The sequence below is a fragment of the Bombina bombina genome, unplaced genomic scaffold (genome assembly GCF_027579735.1).
Source record: "Bombina bombina isolate aBomBom1 unplaced genomic scaffold, aBomBom1.pri scaffold_428, whole genome shotgun sequence".
Classification (NCBI taxonomy): domain Eukaryota; kingdom Metazoa; phylum Chordata; class Amphibia; order Anura; family Bombinatoridae; genus Bombina; species Bombina bombina.
In genome coordinates, this window is record NW_026510826.1 from 43462 (window position 1) to 60032 (window position 16571).

A 16571-nucleotide genomic window follows, 5' to 3' on the forward strand; every position below is an offset into this window, starting at 1 on the left:
ATGCTTTTTAATATAGATATGAAATTCAAATACTACATGCTCCTCCGCCCACTTGTTGTCCAATCAATTCTCTCCCCATCTGGCACTTTTGTTGTAGCTAGAGCATTGATTGGAGAGTAATTCAATCATTTAGCTGACAGGAAAATTGACTTTTGAAGTGGGTGGTGTAACGTGGGGTATTTGAATTTCATATCTATATTAATAACTAAGTTATAGCGCATCTTCATTGCACATGATGAATAAAACCCCATCTAAAATAGCGCTTACATTCCAGATCTGATTTTAAAAAGGGGAGAGTTTACCATCACTTTAAAGTTTCTAACCTAACATGCTCCCCTGCTGTTCCTTAAGCAGAGCCTGGGATTAATATATATGTCACTAATGATTAGCCTTGTCCTTCTCAGGAGTTGCTATGGCTTGCAATTGGGAACACCCGTATAAAAAATAAAATAACATTTCCTAACACAATAGAGCATTTTATACTAGAATGCCCCTTTAAAAAAATGTGCCTGCGAGCTATAAAACAAGCCTCCACTAGGGGGCAGCCATAATGAGAAACAGCAACAGTATTATATTCTTTAGGGACAGTAAACACTGCAAAAATGTTATACTTGTAGTGAAACAACTTGCAATTTATTTATTGTGCCCCCCTTACTGTAATTTAATTCTGAAAGAGTTTCCCAATGATTTAAAAGTGCATGCCAGGCTTCACAAGTGTAACCCTGCCACATAGCTGTCCCTAACTGGCTTCAGGCGGGATAATCTACTAAGAAATTGAAAAATAATAAAAATGATGCTTAAAAAAACCACAGTGACTAGCTGTGTATACTTCAGTAACAGGTCCTGATTGGCTCCTCCAAATAAGTGAGTGGCAGGTGGATTTTGCCTTTTGAAAAAATAAGGTGTTAATGCATTTTAAAAAATTCACACTCGCCTAGTATGTTAAAGTGATAGGAAACCCAAACATTGTCTTTCATGATTCAGATAGAACATACAATTTTAAACAACTTTCCAATGTACTTCTATTATCAAATTTTCTTTATTTGTTTGGATATCCTTTGTTAAAAAGCAGGAAGATAAGCTCAGGAGGGTGCACATGTCTTCAGTACTATATGGCAGCAATTTTGCAACAATGTTATAAAATAGTAAAAGCACTAGATGGCAGCACTATTTCCTGTCATGTAGTGCTCCAGACACGTGCATGCCACCTATCTAGATATCTCTTAAACAAAGAATAACACGAGAACAAAGCAAATTTAAAAATAGAAGTAAATTAGAAAAGTTTTTAAATAATCTGATTTATAAAAGAAAAATATTAGGTTTCGTGTTGCTTTAATTTATTGCAAGACAGCAAAAATTTTGTAAATACAAAGCATTTATCGTCCCTTTAACATAACAGATGCAAGACAGCAGCCCTTTACATGGTCTTGGTAATCAATTCTCACTTTTACTATTGTATTTAAACTCAATACATAATATTTTACTGGGTTTAAAAATTAGAGTAAAAAAAAAGACATAATTATACTCCAAGGGTAAACTGAGAAATCTGAGATCTGATTTAGACACGTTGTCCCAAAGACCATTTGAAAGGTTGTGCTGGGACACCGGAGTATGGTCTAATATAATGTGATAGTCTCCAGACTGAACGGTACCATTTTTTTTCTAATCAGCTTAAATGTCATGAAATGCATCTAGACTGTACATTTGCCAAAAAACCTGATGTAGTTTTATTGGAATGTGCTGCAATATATTTTGTATTTAGCAGATCCCAGTGATGTATGCACATTTTTTGTCCCAGCCCTATATAACTTGCAGTATCATAACTAAATGTAGCCACCAATCAGCAAGGGCTACACAGGGTGCTAAACCAAAAATGGTCCAGGTCTTAAGCTTAGATTTCTGCTTTTCAAATAAAGATACTAAGAGAATGAAGAAAATTTGATAATAGGAGTAAATAAGAAAGTTGCTTAAAATTACATGCTTTATCTGAATCATGAAAGACAAAATTTGGGTTTTGTATCCCTTCATGTGCATAATCTCAAAGTATTATGGATAAGGGGGAAAAAATTCCAGGGATTCTATTCTCATGGTTATGATGCTAATGTTTGTCTGTAGAACTCTGATCCTTGATTGGGATTTAATACATAAAACAGTAGCCAAAGTGTTATACTTGACAATTGTCCCAATTATCCCGGGACAGTCTGGGTTTTTGGCCTCCTGTACTGTTCCAATTATAAAATAATATATATAAATTGGTAAACAGGCATTTGTGAATCTTTTGTAGTCTACATATATAAATATGAATAATACAATATGTAATGTTTTATCCATGCAGTGTGCAATTTACAGTTTTTGCAGAAAGGCAGAGTAGGCGGAGCTATACAATCCATGAGTGGGTGTGGCCAGTACTCCCATAACTTGCTTTCTTTATTGCTTTCTTTATTGTATTCTAAGTCATTTTTTTCACATGTTGCTGATTCTACAATAGAATGCTTATTCCTCTGAAGAGCAAATTAAAAATGATCTTTATAGAAACAAATTCTTATATTTCAAATAAAACAAAATTCTTAAAATCAGAACTCCTTTAGCAAGGTAAGTGGTGCAACTTCAATATACTTGCAGACACTGAAGCATATCCATTGAACAAGAAGACATGAGGGGATGGGGAGAATAAGGTCATGTGGTCGGAAAAGTGTGGGCACACTGAAAAGCATTGCTGCAGAACGACCCCAGGCCTTAGGTTGAACAAGAAAAGTATACATATAGAAATACAAACAATAAGAGATCCTAAAAAAGCAATTCTGGGACTGTTAAGTATGAGATAGGGTTGGTAAGATACTGTATTGATCAATTAAAGGGACATTCCAGTCAAAATTGGAATCTACATGGATGCATTTCAGTTTTAAATAGAAGCATTTTTGTAAGATGTATGTATTAGCAAAAATGCTACTAATAAAAGCTAGCCGAAACGCGTACAACCTGATCACATCAGCAGATCATTGTGACTACTGAGAAGGAAACCACACACTGCGCACTGCTGAGAAGAAGACTGCCCACTAAGCACTTCATTGGAGCATTGCAAACCGGAGACGCATCCGGGAACCTAACCACTACACCAACGGACTGCTGGAACTTGCAAAAAAGAAAAAAAAATGGTATACGGAGGCTACATATAGAGCACTCCACCAGGGTTACCGAAGACTGATCAAGCACATCAACAGCTCATCAGTATTACAGTGCACTGTAATTTTGGAAACATAAAGACAGCGAGGACAGTAGGATTTCATCTACACCAGCAAGAATTTAGGTAATTTGGGCCGGAAGGTTGAAGATTCCCGTAAGTTGATTATTATACATGGAACTTTACCACAAACATCAACGCTATATAATAGTCATCCATATTTGCAACATCTATCAATACCAGCCCAGTTACTACATAAACTGTATTCAAGCCATATCTGCTACTTCACCAGACTGCACTATAAGCAAGAATCATTAACGATAATAAAATTGGGACAAAGATCTTAGTATATATAAAGTAATATATCTCTACAGAGATAATTAGCCTTAAGGATTCAATTTCAATTTCATTCCCACCGACTATTATTGTGGACCAGGAATTGCACTTATTGGTTTTATTATTTTATAAGACATCTTTTGTATACAAATTTATTAACTGCATAGTTTGTGTATAATTTTAAAATATTTAATAATTCACAAAGTTTAACTAGACACCGGTGTCCACTAACAATTTTTATCGGGTATTAACCCATTTGTATATTAATAAATACATTTTGCTTTTATAGAGTCAACTACTGTCAATCTTATTATTATAATATATGTAAGAAGATAATAAAGTGATATGGATATTTGTCAAACTATGTATCAATATTAACTCAATAGTTAAGGAGTACATATGTTTAATTAGGACTCAAGAAATCAGCAAATAATTTTGCGCCACCTTCTTTTTACATTTAATAAAAGCTATAGCTGTTTCAAAGGTGTATTTAAGTATGCACCATGCACCAGCATTTAAACACTTGCTCGGAGACCCTAAGGAGATTATGTCATCTGGTAATGACTCAACTAGTTGTGTGCTGACATGATACAAGCCCCACTGGCACTCTGAGCTGCTGTAGTATTTAAAATGCTGGTGCTTTGAGAATATCCAGCTATGCTTCACATGCACGTGCAGAGAAAAATGTTAACACTAAAACAGGGATAACTTTTACTAGAGGCATTTTTGCCAATATATGTATATTGCAAATATTGTTCTATTCAAAGATGACTGGAATGTCCCTATACCATCTGCAAGACTCAGATTAAAGGGATTAAACAGATAGTTAAAATCAGCTCCAGAGCAGCAATTAACTACTGGAAGCTAGCTTAACACATCTGGTGAGCCAATGACAAGAAGCATATGTGTGTAGCCACCAATCACCAGCTAGCGTGTCCAGTAATACGTTGCTGATCCTATCTAGCCTATCAAGGTAGTTTTCTTCAAAAGAACCCGAGAGAACAAAAGAAAATTTGATATCAGAGGTTTATTATTTATTGCATGTGTTTTTTAAATTATGAATGTTTAATTATGACTTTGATGTCACTTTAAACAAACTACTCTCGAAGTTTAACACATTCCAAAACAATAATAACTCTCTTTTGATCACAGTATTATGTTTATGCATCTTTTATAAAATGTATAAATCAGACATGAAAAAATATCCGTTATTCTAGACCATACAGTGGTATGCACTAAGGGCTAGATTACAAGTGGAGCGGTATTTTGCTTTTTGTGCTCATCGGATTGCGCTGGTATTATGAGTTGAAAATTAAAAGTTATCTCTCTCGCGCTAACCCGACGAGTGCAAACATCTTACTTCTAGCGCAATTAGACTGTCGTGCGAACAATAACCTTTCCCCCATAGAAGTCAATGGAGGAAAAAACTAACACCCCGAATCACACACAAACACAATTGCATATTTTCATATGCACGTACCCATCACATATTATAATATGCACAAGTCTGACACGAAAATATGAATATTGCATAAATATGATTTTACATGTTTTCTTCTAATTAATGGCAAAGGGCTTCAATGCACTATATATATGTGTATATATGCATACATATGTATTTATGTGTTTATAGGTGTATATATGTCTGTTAATACATATATACACATATAAATACATATGTACACAATCCACATATATAGATAGATAGATAGATAGATAGATAGATAGATAGATAGATAGATAGACAGATAGATAGGATAGATAGACATATCCATCTTTAGAGATGTATATGTATGAATCTCAATGTTAAAACTTCTCCTGCTTTTTTTCTCTAAAACCTGAGATCTCATATCTTTAAGTCCTTATAACTTTAGTGTGCAGTTTTTTTTTTTACTTTTATTAGATGGTATTATTATGAGTAACTGTACTTTGTAATGTATTTTTTATGTGTTTTGTGATACTTTTTTGACTCGAGTAACAGTTAGCCACAGTTCTGAAATGGCGTAATGATTCTAGTGTAAATCGCGATTGCGCTCAGCTTGTAATATGAGCACAATTTAACCTGCACGCAAACTATCGCAAAAACCCTTGCGCAAATGCTTGCGCACCACTTGTAATATAGCACAAAATCTTACAACTCAAGTTCTATAGATATCTGCAGCTTTAAAAGTGCCCCTCATAATCAGAGCTGGTAACATATAGACAAACCAAAAAAATTGATGGACAGAAGACCTGGGACCATCATTAACTATGTTCATATGTAGTAAATGGCATTTATATGTTTTATAGACAAAGTATCTTGTGCTGATGTGCACATGCAGTAATTCTTTTTCTTTTTTTTTACCATAAGCATATTACAAACTTTCTTCTATTCAGCTTCACTGCTGTTCATTTGATATTTTACATTATTTCCCTTTGAATATGGGAGGGATAACTCATATCAGATTTCTGCATGATGAAAAGAAAATATTTCCAGAACTCTAACTTGTTAAAACAATGTTCAGAAATTAAATGAGCAGGTCATATTTTAAGTCATTCCAACAATTTGAGTAAAATAAAATAAATAAAAAAATATATAAATATCTATCAGTATTGTCTTTAATCTTTTTACTTTCAGGATATGCAATGCTGTTTTTTTGCTAGTGAAGGGGTTAAGATCATCAGCTTGTAAACTACAGCAAACAGGAAGAATTCCTTGGAAAGTGTCAGATTTGCTTCATACTGTAAATTGTCATCAATTCCTTTTTCTTTTTTTTTTATTTTGGAGGTGGGGTGGGGAGCTGGTTCTAAGATAAAGCCACAGGTGGGATTGAAAAAAGGTTTTGTCTTTTGGCTCCTCCCCAGGGAGGCAGGGGGGATATTGCAGTGGGAGGTTTGCAGCTTTGCTCAGGCATAGAGGGGAGAGTATATATAAGGAGAGCCCTGGAGCTTTATTATGTATATGTTAAACCTGCACTGCCAGGAGAGAAGGATATCATACATATACATATAGGGTGAACAGCTTAGACCACAGTGTCTTTTGCTTGACTGATACCACCAGAATTTACTGTTTAAGCTGCAAGAGTTAAAAGAGTCAAATTGTGCACCAGACTCCTTAACAAAGCAACTGTCCTAGGATCCCATCTATATATTTTTTTTTCTTTCATTCTTTTTTTTTTTGTGGTTCTCCGATTCTACTCCAAACATGCCCAACTGGTCAGGAAATTGGAAGATGAAGCAGTCAGAGAATTTTGAAGAAATGCTGAAAGCTTTGGGTAAGTCCACTTAACTGGACATCTGTGCAGTGGCTAGTGTTAACGGGTACAGACATCCCTTATAGAAATGGGAACCTTTTTCTCCTGTCTATTCATATGCCCAAGGAGGTACTATATACATCTCACCTCCGCCCACACAAAACCCCAAAGATATACACCTCACCTCCTGCCCACACACACACCAAAGATATATACCTCTCACCTCCTGCCCACAAAAGATCAAGAATATGTTGTACAATCAAATATATTTTGACTAATCACCTAGTAGATATTTTAGCTTTTTTCCACTTGAATTAACTATATATATATATATACACTAATAATGCTAATATCTCTTAATACACAGACATTAAGGCAGGCACATACATAGATCTGATCTGAATAAATGTGCAGTCATCAGAACAATTCCATATGGCAATACTATGTGTATTCCTCCCACCCTATGCTGTAACAGAGACATAACATACTTACTAGGTTATTCATTTATCGCTTCTTCCAAAAAAAACCAGACACCAGAATGTTTATATCTCAGCTCCTAGGACATAGCTGTTAGGGTTTGTATCTCTTCATAAAGAAATATCAGGTTATAGTTATCTAAGTATTTAGATGTTAAGATGTGTACTGCTCCTCATACACAGATATCAACTATGTGCTAATACACACATTAGATAAGCACTTAAAACATTCTCCAACAGAAAATATATTACCTACCTTTATACAAATGTTTTCACAATACACAAGACAATGCCATCACTTAATACACAAACATTAAGCCATTTCATTTCCTTATATGCATAGACACTAGAGCACATACTTGTCACCTCCTCTTAATAAAGCAACATGAGGACACAAGCCTATAATTTCTTCATACTGTACAGACAGCAACATATGTATTTCCTTGTACATGCCAGGAAATATAAACACCTCCTCCTAATACTCAGAGACACAGATTACTCACTTTCTGCTAATGCCCAGATGCCAGGACACATTTCACTCCCCTTCTAATAGAGACCTTAGCTCTCTCCTATTTCACAAATATAAAGGCACCTACCCACTCCTCATCCTAATAGACACACCGTTTCCTCTCACTTTCTTATGATACTCAGATGTCAGGACACTTACCTCTCTCTCATCCATTTACAAAAATGCTTGGAATTAATACAGCATCAAATATCAGGTCATGTGCATATTATCTTCTTCTGGCTTGTTCTAATACACAAAACATAACTCTCACTTTATCCTAATACACAGAAAAAAGGGCAAGTGCAGAATTGCAGTGACATAATTACCTTCCTATCAAATCTCCATCCAACTTATCTGGAAAACTGACTTATGTGCAGGGTGTGTACAATGTTAGCAGTTCATCCTCACTTAATTAATACATTCCAAATAGCCACTGGCAATCTCATTGTATCTGAATATAATAAACCCTTTCATTCTCATGTATTTCATCTCTCCTGCTGGGAAATATGTTACTGTTACACAATGAATGACGGATTTGGAATAGATGATAGAGAAGGGGAACAATACTACATTTCTGATGAGATAAAGAAAAATGAGCCATTGTCTTGTAATCAAATCATACTATATATTGTTTTATAAAGTTGATTTATCCATTCTGTAAAAGATGTAAATAATTACAGTAAAATGTAACTAGTAATACTAACTTATAAACAAAAGGGAAATTAACAGATTGAAAAACAAAACAAACACAAAATATAATAAAACTACCATAAACTAAGCTTATGAAGCCTTGTAGACATGGACGTTTTTTAATTTGAAGAGTAGAAATGTATGAGCCTAAAGGTAGATTCTTTAATGAGAAAAGATAGACAGACTGAGAAATAGAATGTTAGATAGATAGATCAGACAGAAAGATAAGACAAAGAAGACAGATTAGATAAGATAGATAGATGATACTAGATATGTAATAGATTAGATAGACTGATAGATAAGATGGATAGACTGATAGATAAAATATATAGCTGATACTAGATATGTAATAGATATATTAGATATACATATAGATAACTAGATAAGAGATATACTGATAAATAAGATAGATCGTTGATACTAGATATGTAATAGATAGATACATTAGATAGACAGATAGATAACTAGATAAGACAGATAGACTGATAGATAAGACAGATAGCTGATACTAGATATGTAATAGATAGGCAGAATAAATAGACAGATAGATAGATAGATAAGATAGATAGCTGATACTAGATATGTAATAGATAGGCAGAATAAATAGACAGATAGATAACTAGATAAGACTGATAGATTAGACAGATAGATAGATAAGATAGATAGCTGATACTAGATATGTGATAGATAGATTAGATAGACAGGCAGCTACATACATAGATATATAAATAAGACAGATAGAATGATAGATAAGATAGATAGCATGATAGATAGATAGATAAGATGGATAGATAATACAGATAGACAGATCAGTAGATGGATAGATAAGATAGATAGCTGATACCAGATATGTAATAGATAAATAGATTAGATAGATAGACAGCTAGATATATAAATAAGACAGAATGATAGATAGATAAGACAGAAAGATAGATAAGATAGAATGATAGATAGAAAAGACTTATAAGACGATGGGTAGATAGATAGACAGATAGATAGATGGATAAATAGATATAGATAGATCAGACAAATAAGACAGATAGATAGATCTAATAGATAGAGAGCAAAAGAAAGCGAGAGAGCAAATATAACAAACATTTAAACCCCCTCTTTACTTTTCATTGTTGTGCTGGTTATTCCCGATTTGAAGTAACATAGTTCCAAAGTAACTAGCAATAAAAAATCATTTCCATCTGTTGTAGGTTGTTACTTGCATAATTATTAGACCTGTGGTCATATAGAACTATGGATATGGTGTAATGTTACTTAAAATGCTGTATAATAGCACATTGCAATGTGTGGCCACAGCTGGTTTTGTTGCACTCAGTGTAATATTTTTTCTTCTCACTGCCCTGTATTGTTTGCTGTTTACCCTGACAAATGTTCTTGCTGGTGACATCAGTAAAGGGGTTAAATACGCCCTTGCACAGCCTATTATATATCAGTAACTATGCACTGCGTAACAAAAGAATGGCATGCAAAATAAATGCTTAAAATCGTTTAATCATGTTGTCGCATTGGTTTGCAATTTACCTAATATCCCTTATACCTTTTCAGTAGCTTTATTTTATCTCCTTTGTGTAGCCAGTAAGGGACATATACACATGAACTCTTGTGCTGATCAAGCAGTCACTGTGTAGTGTGTTGCAGGGTAGAGTTTCATCATCCTGTAGAATGCACTAATCTAAAAAAAAAGTGGTATTTCAAAAGATATTTTAGTTTTTTTTTTTGTTTTGTTTTTAATTTTCTTGTATTGAATAAACCAATTTTTTGTTATAATTGCAGAGGCACAACCCTCTCTACCAGTAATACAGTGGAAGTTATCTTTACCAGCCAGTGGGGATTAGAAGAAGAAAACTATAGTGTAACATTTGTTCCAATTTCAACAGCTTTCACCTAATATTTTTCATGCAAAAGTATTATTTGACATGTTTAAATGCTGTTTTTTCATATATGAGTAAAGCTTAAAGTATATTATAAATCTCTTTGTTACAAGCAGAATTACATTTTGAGCTCTGTAGTTTAAAAGAAGCTACACATTTTTGTTCATCCTAAAGGTACATTGCATTTTCTTTACTCTTCATCCAAAAGGGATTATTTCAAAACACATTATAAATCCTATCAACCAATGAACATTTATATATTAACATCTGTTTTGCACAAACACGTATTTCCTCCTAGTTTAAAATGTAACATTTAATGTTTTTTATGTAAAAATAATTTATGCTGTGAATTTAGCCTAGAGAACACAATAAATCTATCTAGTGGGTTATCTGTTTCCCATCCCATACTACTTCGCTGTCTCTCCCCATTTACAACACACAGTTTAACTTTACTAACAGCCATTGTATACAGCCAATTTAGTAAAGAATAAAGAAGAGTGAGAGCTTTAGTGAACTGGTTCCCATCTTTCCCGCATTTTGCAGGATGATTTTGGGAGCACTATGCCAGTGCCACTGTCCATCATTCCTCTATTGAAGCCCCCAGACTCAAGAAGTGAAACTAGAGACCTAACCTTACCCATAATCGACCCATCATGCATGAGGATTACCAGCCACGCCCCCACACACTGCAATGACTCCACTCCCATTCGACATTGACCTTCCATTATGCCACCTCACTGTGCTTCTGGGTCATCTGACCCATCCTTGGCCACTGAATCTATGCCCCAGCAGTTTCCCAGTCTTGGGATCTAAGTTTGGAAAAGCTTATAATCATGAAAGTATTTTAGTGAATTAGTCCACAGAGTGTTTTTCTTCTTTATTATTGGTATATTGCTGTACTTTTCTGTGTATTTATAAGTTTGGGTTTCTTATCTTGCAAAAGATTTTTTTTACATGTAAAAGTATTTTAAATTAAAGTGACATTAGTAATGCATACATTATATGCAGTCATTTATTATTAATTCTTATTTAATTATGAATGTGTTAATACATGCAATGTTAGCACTTCTGATCCTGCAAGGCCATGTGTTTAACCCCACTAAGTGAAATACATGGATAAAGTTTTGCGCATTATCTTAATACATGCAATGTTAGCACTTCTGACCCTGCAAGGTTACGTGTTTTACCCCACAAAGTTAAATACATGGATAAAGTTCCGCTCAGTAACTGCAGACAACATAAAACCCCTTTTGCAATGTTAAACATTGCAACATTGCAAGTGCTAATTGCAGGCAGACCGGTTAATTACTTGCGAACCTTTCTACCTGTACGGATAGTACATTTTGCCCATTGGGTAAACAGCTTACTGTTTATTATACTAATAAATATGAATTTGTATTTGTGCTTATTAATGGTGCACATTTAAGCCCTTATGTATTATGTATACAAGACATTAAATGAACATACAACTAAAAAATAAATAAATAATTAGTTATATAGAGCATATGATTTTTAAACAACTTTCCAATTTACTTCTATTAACAAATTTGCTTCCCTCTTTTAGTATCCTTTGTTGAAGGAGCAGCAATGCACTATTGGGAGCTAGCTGAACATCTGGGGATGACAAGAGGCATTTATGTGCAACCACCAAACAGCAGCTAGCGCCTGAGCCTACCTAGTTATTCTTTTCAGCTAAAGATACCAAGAGAACAAATCAAATTAGAAAATAGAAGTAAATTGTTTAAAAATCACATGCTCTGAATCATGAAATAAACATTTTGGGTTTCATGTCCCTTTGCAGGCAATAAATAAATGGCTCAGAAATGGTAAATGATGTAGAGAAATTATGAATAATTATCTTCTAGTTTATATTGGTAGATATACATTTTAAAGGGACATGAAGCACGTATAAATTGTAATATAAAATGTTTAATTGTGTCTAGTAAAACAATGTTGCAGTATACTATTATTATTTATTTATTTACCCACCCATTTTGGTCATTTAAAAAAAAAAAGTACACACTACAATCATCATAAAACCCATCCCTGCTACATATATGTCCCTAACTGAACATTTTGCTTACAAAATGACAGTATCATTCATTGTTTACTTAAGTAACTAAATATCATCATTATTATTTGTCAAAAAAAAAAGGTTATTTGTAAATATGCAGCATAATCAGAAAAGTAAGGAGCCAGAAATTAAATTCTAGGAGCCGTGGTTACCTGGCTTCCGGAATTTGTTTCACTTTCTGGTGCATGTGATCAGCTGCCAGTGGCTGCAGGCGACGTGCACGAGCATTTCCTCGCATGCACAGAGAGCTGGCAACGTCACCAACAACTCTAGAAGCACAGCCATATCTGCAGTGAGTTGTGTACACATTTAAGAATTATGGCTCATACTGTGATGGCTTTTAAAAGAAACATTTTTGCAAACCCAAGTATATTGCAAAAAGGCTTCTAAATAGTGCAATTCAAATATCTTTAATCAGTAAAGCTACAGTCTAGATAATGTACGTTGAATCATTAGGTTGGGCAGGATAGGGTTAATGCAATAAATCCCCTCAACATTTGCAGAGGCCACACAGAACAGGTGCTGGAGCATCGAGTTCCTAGCCAGTGGTTCCCTAGACATAGCAAAGGGCAGGCGCTGGCAGAATTCTGGCCCAGGCCCAGCAGTGTTTGCCAGCTGGATTCAGAACTGCTTCAGCACTATGAATGACATTGACTCCCCCTACAGAGAGCAAAATAGTGATTTCTCACCAAGGCCTCTGGTAACATGAACATTAATGTAATATAATTGTTTTGCAAAAGACGCAGCATGAAAACAGACACATCTAAGGTACTTTATCAACATTCACCAGCTGAGAAAAATAACACCAGTTCTGCCAAAAAAATACCCTGCTGTTTTCAATTAAGGTTTTGTTTTACAATCTACATGCAATTGTTGTTTTTTTTTTGCGGTTTTGCTGCAGGAAAATTTAATTACAATAAAGTATTTCTTGGCAAGAGAGCTTATTATCTAATCACTCTTACCTGATACATCGTTCTAACCCCATTTTATATATGGCATAGCAACATTTGTTATGATATCAATTATCTTGTAGTCTTAATCACTAACTATTCATATTAATTGATTTGGAACTCAAACTTTTTCTGTTTCAAAAGAAAATAATTTTTGGGATAACCATATCTTTTTTTTTATACATACTCAGTCTTAGGGGCTGTGCTTACATAATTATGGGGTTAATTTATGGTGGTATATGGATGTGGGTGTGGGGAGCCAGGATAGGTTGGGTATGTGGAGTTACAACTGACTAGGCCAAGGTCTGGGTTGCCCTATTTATGTAAGAGCTTTCTATTTCTACTTCGCTGTACAACTTGATGCGCTATTCAAGTGAATAGTTACAGATAGGGTTGTCAACATGTAGAACAAAAATACAGGCCATTTAGGGACACATCACAAATGCAATCTGGTTGGCATCATTATTCCCAGTGCACTGTGCTATACCCAGGCACCAGTCCCCACTCATTATTTTACACAGCCAATCAGAGTTAAAGTTGCTTGAGCTAATACATTATATGAGCATAAGGGTACTGAGGCCTAAGCATTACGGCTGCATATAATTTCAGTAACATTTGCTTATCTCGTCCTCCAAAGTAAGGAGAAAGTGACAGCATATTCCTATACAGTTGAACAGCTTGAGCAATGCTGTCGCTGAGAGGATGGCTTTTAAGGTTCAAAAAGTTACCTTTGAATAGAAATATGCTAATGTATATACTTTTTTAACAATGGGTTTAGCTGTAGCATTAGAAAATGGTCATGTTTGTCTTATGGAATGTATACTATAAAAAGTACACTTTCTTATATAAATTTTAGTAGTTTTATATACATTAAAGAACCAGTGCATACAGTAGATTTACATAATGAACACATGCATGATAAAAAGACAATGCAAAAGTCTGAAAAAATGAGTAGTAGATTTTTTTTCTGACAAATTTCAATTATGTCTATTTCCACTCCTCCTGTGTCATGTGACAGCCATCAGCCAATCACAAATGTACATACGTATATTTAGTGGATTCTTGAACATGCTCAGTAGGAGCTTGTGACTAAAAAGTGTAAATCTAAATATACTCTGCATTTTGTTAATGGAAGTAAATGGAAAGTTGTTTAACATTGCATGCTGTGTCTGAATCATGAAAGTTTAATTTTGACTTGATTGTCCCTTTAAGGGTGGAGGTGGAAATGTGGCAGCTGGCTAGATACGCTGTCCATCCAAGGGGACTTAATTAAATCCTTGTGTCATTATATAGAGGTAATTCACTAAGGTAGCTCTCTTAATCTTAATGAATTTGCTTAGTGAATGTGACAATGTAGGAAATACAAAATGTCTCCTCACTGCTTTTTCCATAACAGGTCATTAAACAGAATTCACTAAAAGCTTTCACCAAATTCTCCAGTATTTCCAATTTGCATAGAATAACATAGGAGTTAAAGTGAAGAAACATTGGAAGATTGCCTTGTATGTTTAATAATATATAGTGAAAACGGGAGAGTGTGAAAAGATTGTAAGAAATAGACAATAAAGACGGGAAGAGACAGTGGATGAGAACTAAGGAAGGCAGCTAATGGCTGGCAACTTACTGGCTGTAGGATAATCATATTAAACAGTTTCATTGAACAGATACATATAAGATCAGGGTGGCCGAATGATTACATCTACCACCTCCAAGCCTTGACTTTGGTCCATTTTATTACATAGATAAATGATTGTTTTATAACTGCAGCTAGGACCCCTATCCCCACCAGGCCACTCTTGTTAGGTTCAGCCACAGTTTAACCCCACTAACTGAGCTGTTATCTGCATCAAACAAAACCTGTGACCCATCAACCTCTCTTTATGACAACTGGACTGTATACACCAATTCACAAGCAGAAAACAGCCCTTGAAGTTTTTAGTGCTTCTTCTATTGTTCCCAGCCTGGTGTAAATCTTATAAGATTTTACAGTTTTATGGTTTATCACCCTATTGGTAAACACCATACTGGTAGATCAAAGGCCAGCAGGCCTTGTTGGGAGTTTAGTGTTTTATTATTTATGTACCAAATCTCCTGGGGGTGGGGTTTAACACCTTAGCTGCTGTAACAGAACTTTATCTCAGATTCTACATAAATCTATAGAAACAGAAATGTCCAACATAGATTCAATGAACTCCATGGTTTAGCGATTGTATTCAGGCATAAGAAATGAAGGGTTAAATAAAGGGTCTTGAGTTAGGCTAGCTTGGTTTACACAGTGTTTATAAACATCATTAGCACAATGTTTCTCTTTATTAGTCAATAACTTGATATACTAAAATATGCTTGTAGTTTGGAATTATACAATTGGTTGCCCTTTAAATGCTATTTAAAGGGCCATTAAACACAAAATATTTTTTTTTTCTTTCTTGATTCAGATAGAGAATACTATTTTAAACAACTTTCTAATTTACTTTTATTATCTAATTTGCTGCAATCTTTAGATATCCTTTGTTAAAGAAATAGCAATGCACATTAGTGAGCCAATCACATGAGGCATCTATGTGCAGCCACCAATCAGAAGCTACTGAGCCTACCTAGATATGCTTTTCAGGAAAGAATATAAAGAGATTGAAGCAGATTAGACAATAGAAGTAAATTAGAAAGTTGTTTAAAATGGTATTCTCTATCTGAATCATGAAAGCAAAAATCTGGGTTTAATGTCCTTTTAAATGTTCTTTGGAGCTTCCTGCAATAGCATTTGGAATTTACATAGATAAACATGGGATTAACTGGGATTTTTTTCAAATGTCTTTCTGTCCTATTGGGGAATTATATTATTTATTGTTGTATAAACTTTGGGAGGAACAACAGTGATATATTTGCCAGCGTTCCTTTAATTGCCAACAAAGCCCTCCAGCTTTTTTTTGATGATGTTGTTCATCTCTGTCACAGACATGAACTCATTTTCTGCCTAAAGGATATCATACGCCTGCACTGACCACGTGTTTTCTTGGAGATCACCAAGCTCACAAGACACAGCACAATGTCTTTTCTATTCTTTACTGATCACATTTCCAAGGCTTAATTAGGGTCAGCCTACTGAGAGCTGCTCTTTGTTTTTAAATGTTATTTAAAGAGACATTCTAATTAAAAAATGACATGCAGTAATTTGTAAGAGCATGTCATTTTTATGTCACTGACCCTAGCTAACTGTGGGAGATATTTTAGCTAGTTGCAGAA

The 16571-nt window shown here is 34.5% G+C and overlaps 1 protein-coding gene across 1 annotated transcript in view; it reads left to right on the top strand.

The window, feature by feature from the left end:
• The first annotated feature begins 6433 nt into the window (after window positions 1-6433).
• The window catches only part of LOC128643477 (cellular retinoic acid-binding protein 2), a 31075-nt gene continuing 20937 nt past the window's right edge, over window positions 6434-16571 (top strand). Inside the window, exon 1 of the mRNA XM_053696323.1 lies at window positions 6434-6771. Coding sequence (XP_053552298.1) covers window positions 6702-6771 — 70 coding nt within the window. The 5' untranslated portion in view covers window positions 6434-6701. The remainder of the gene's footprint in view (window positions 6772-16571) is intronic.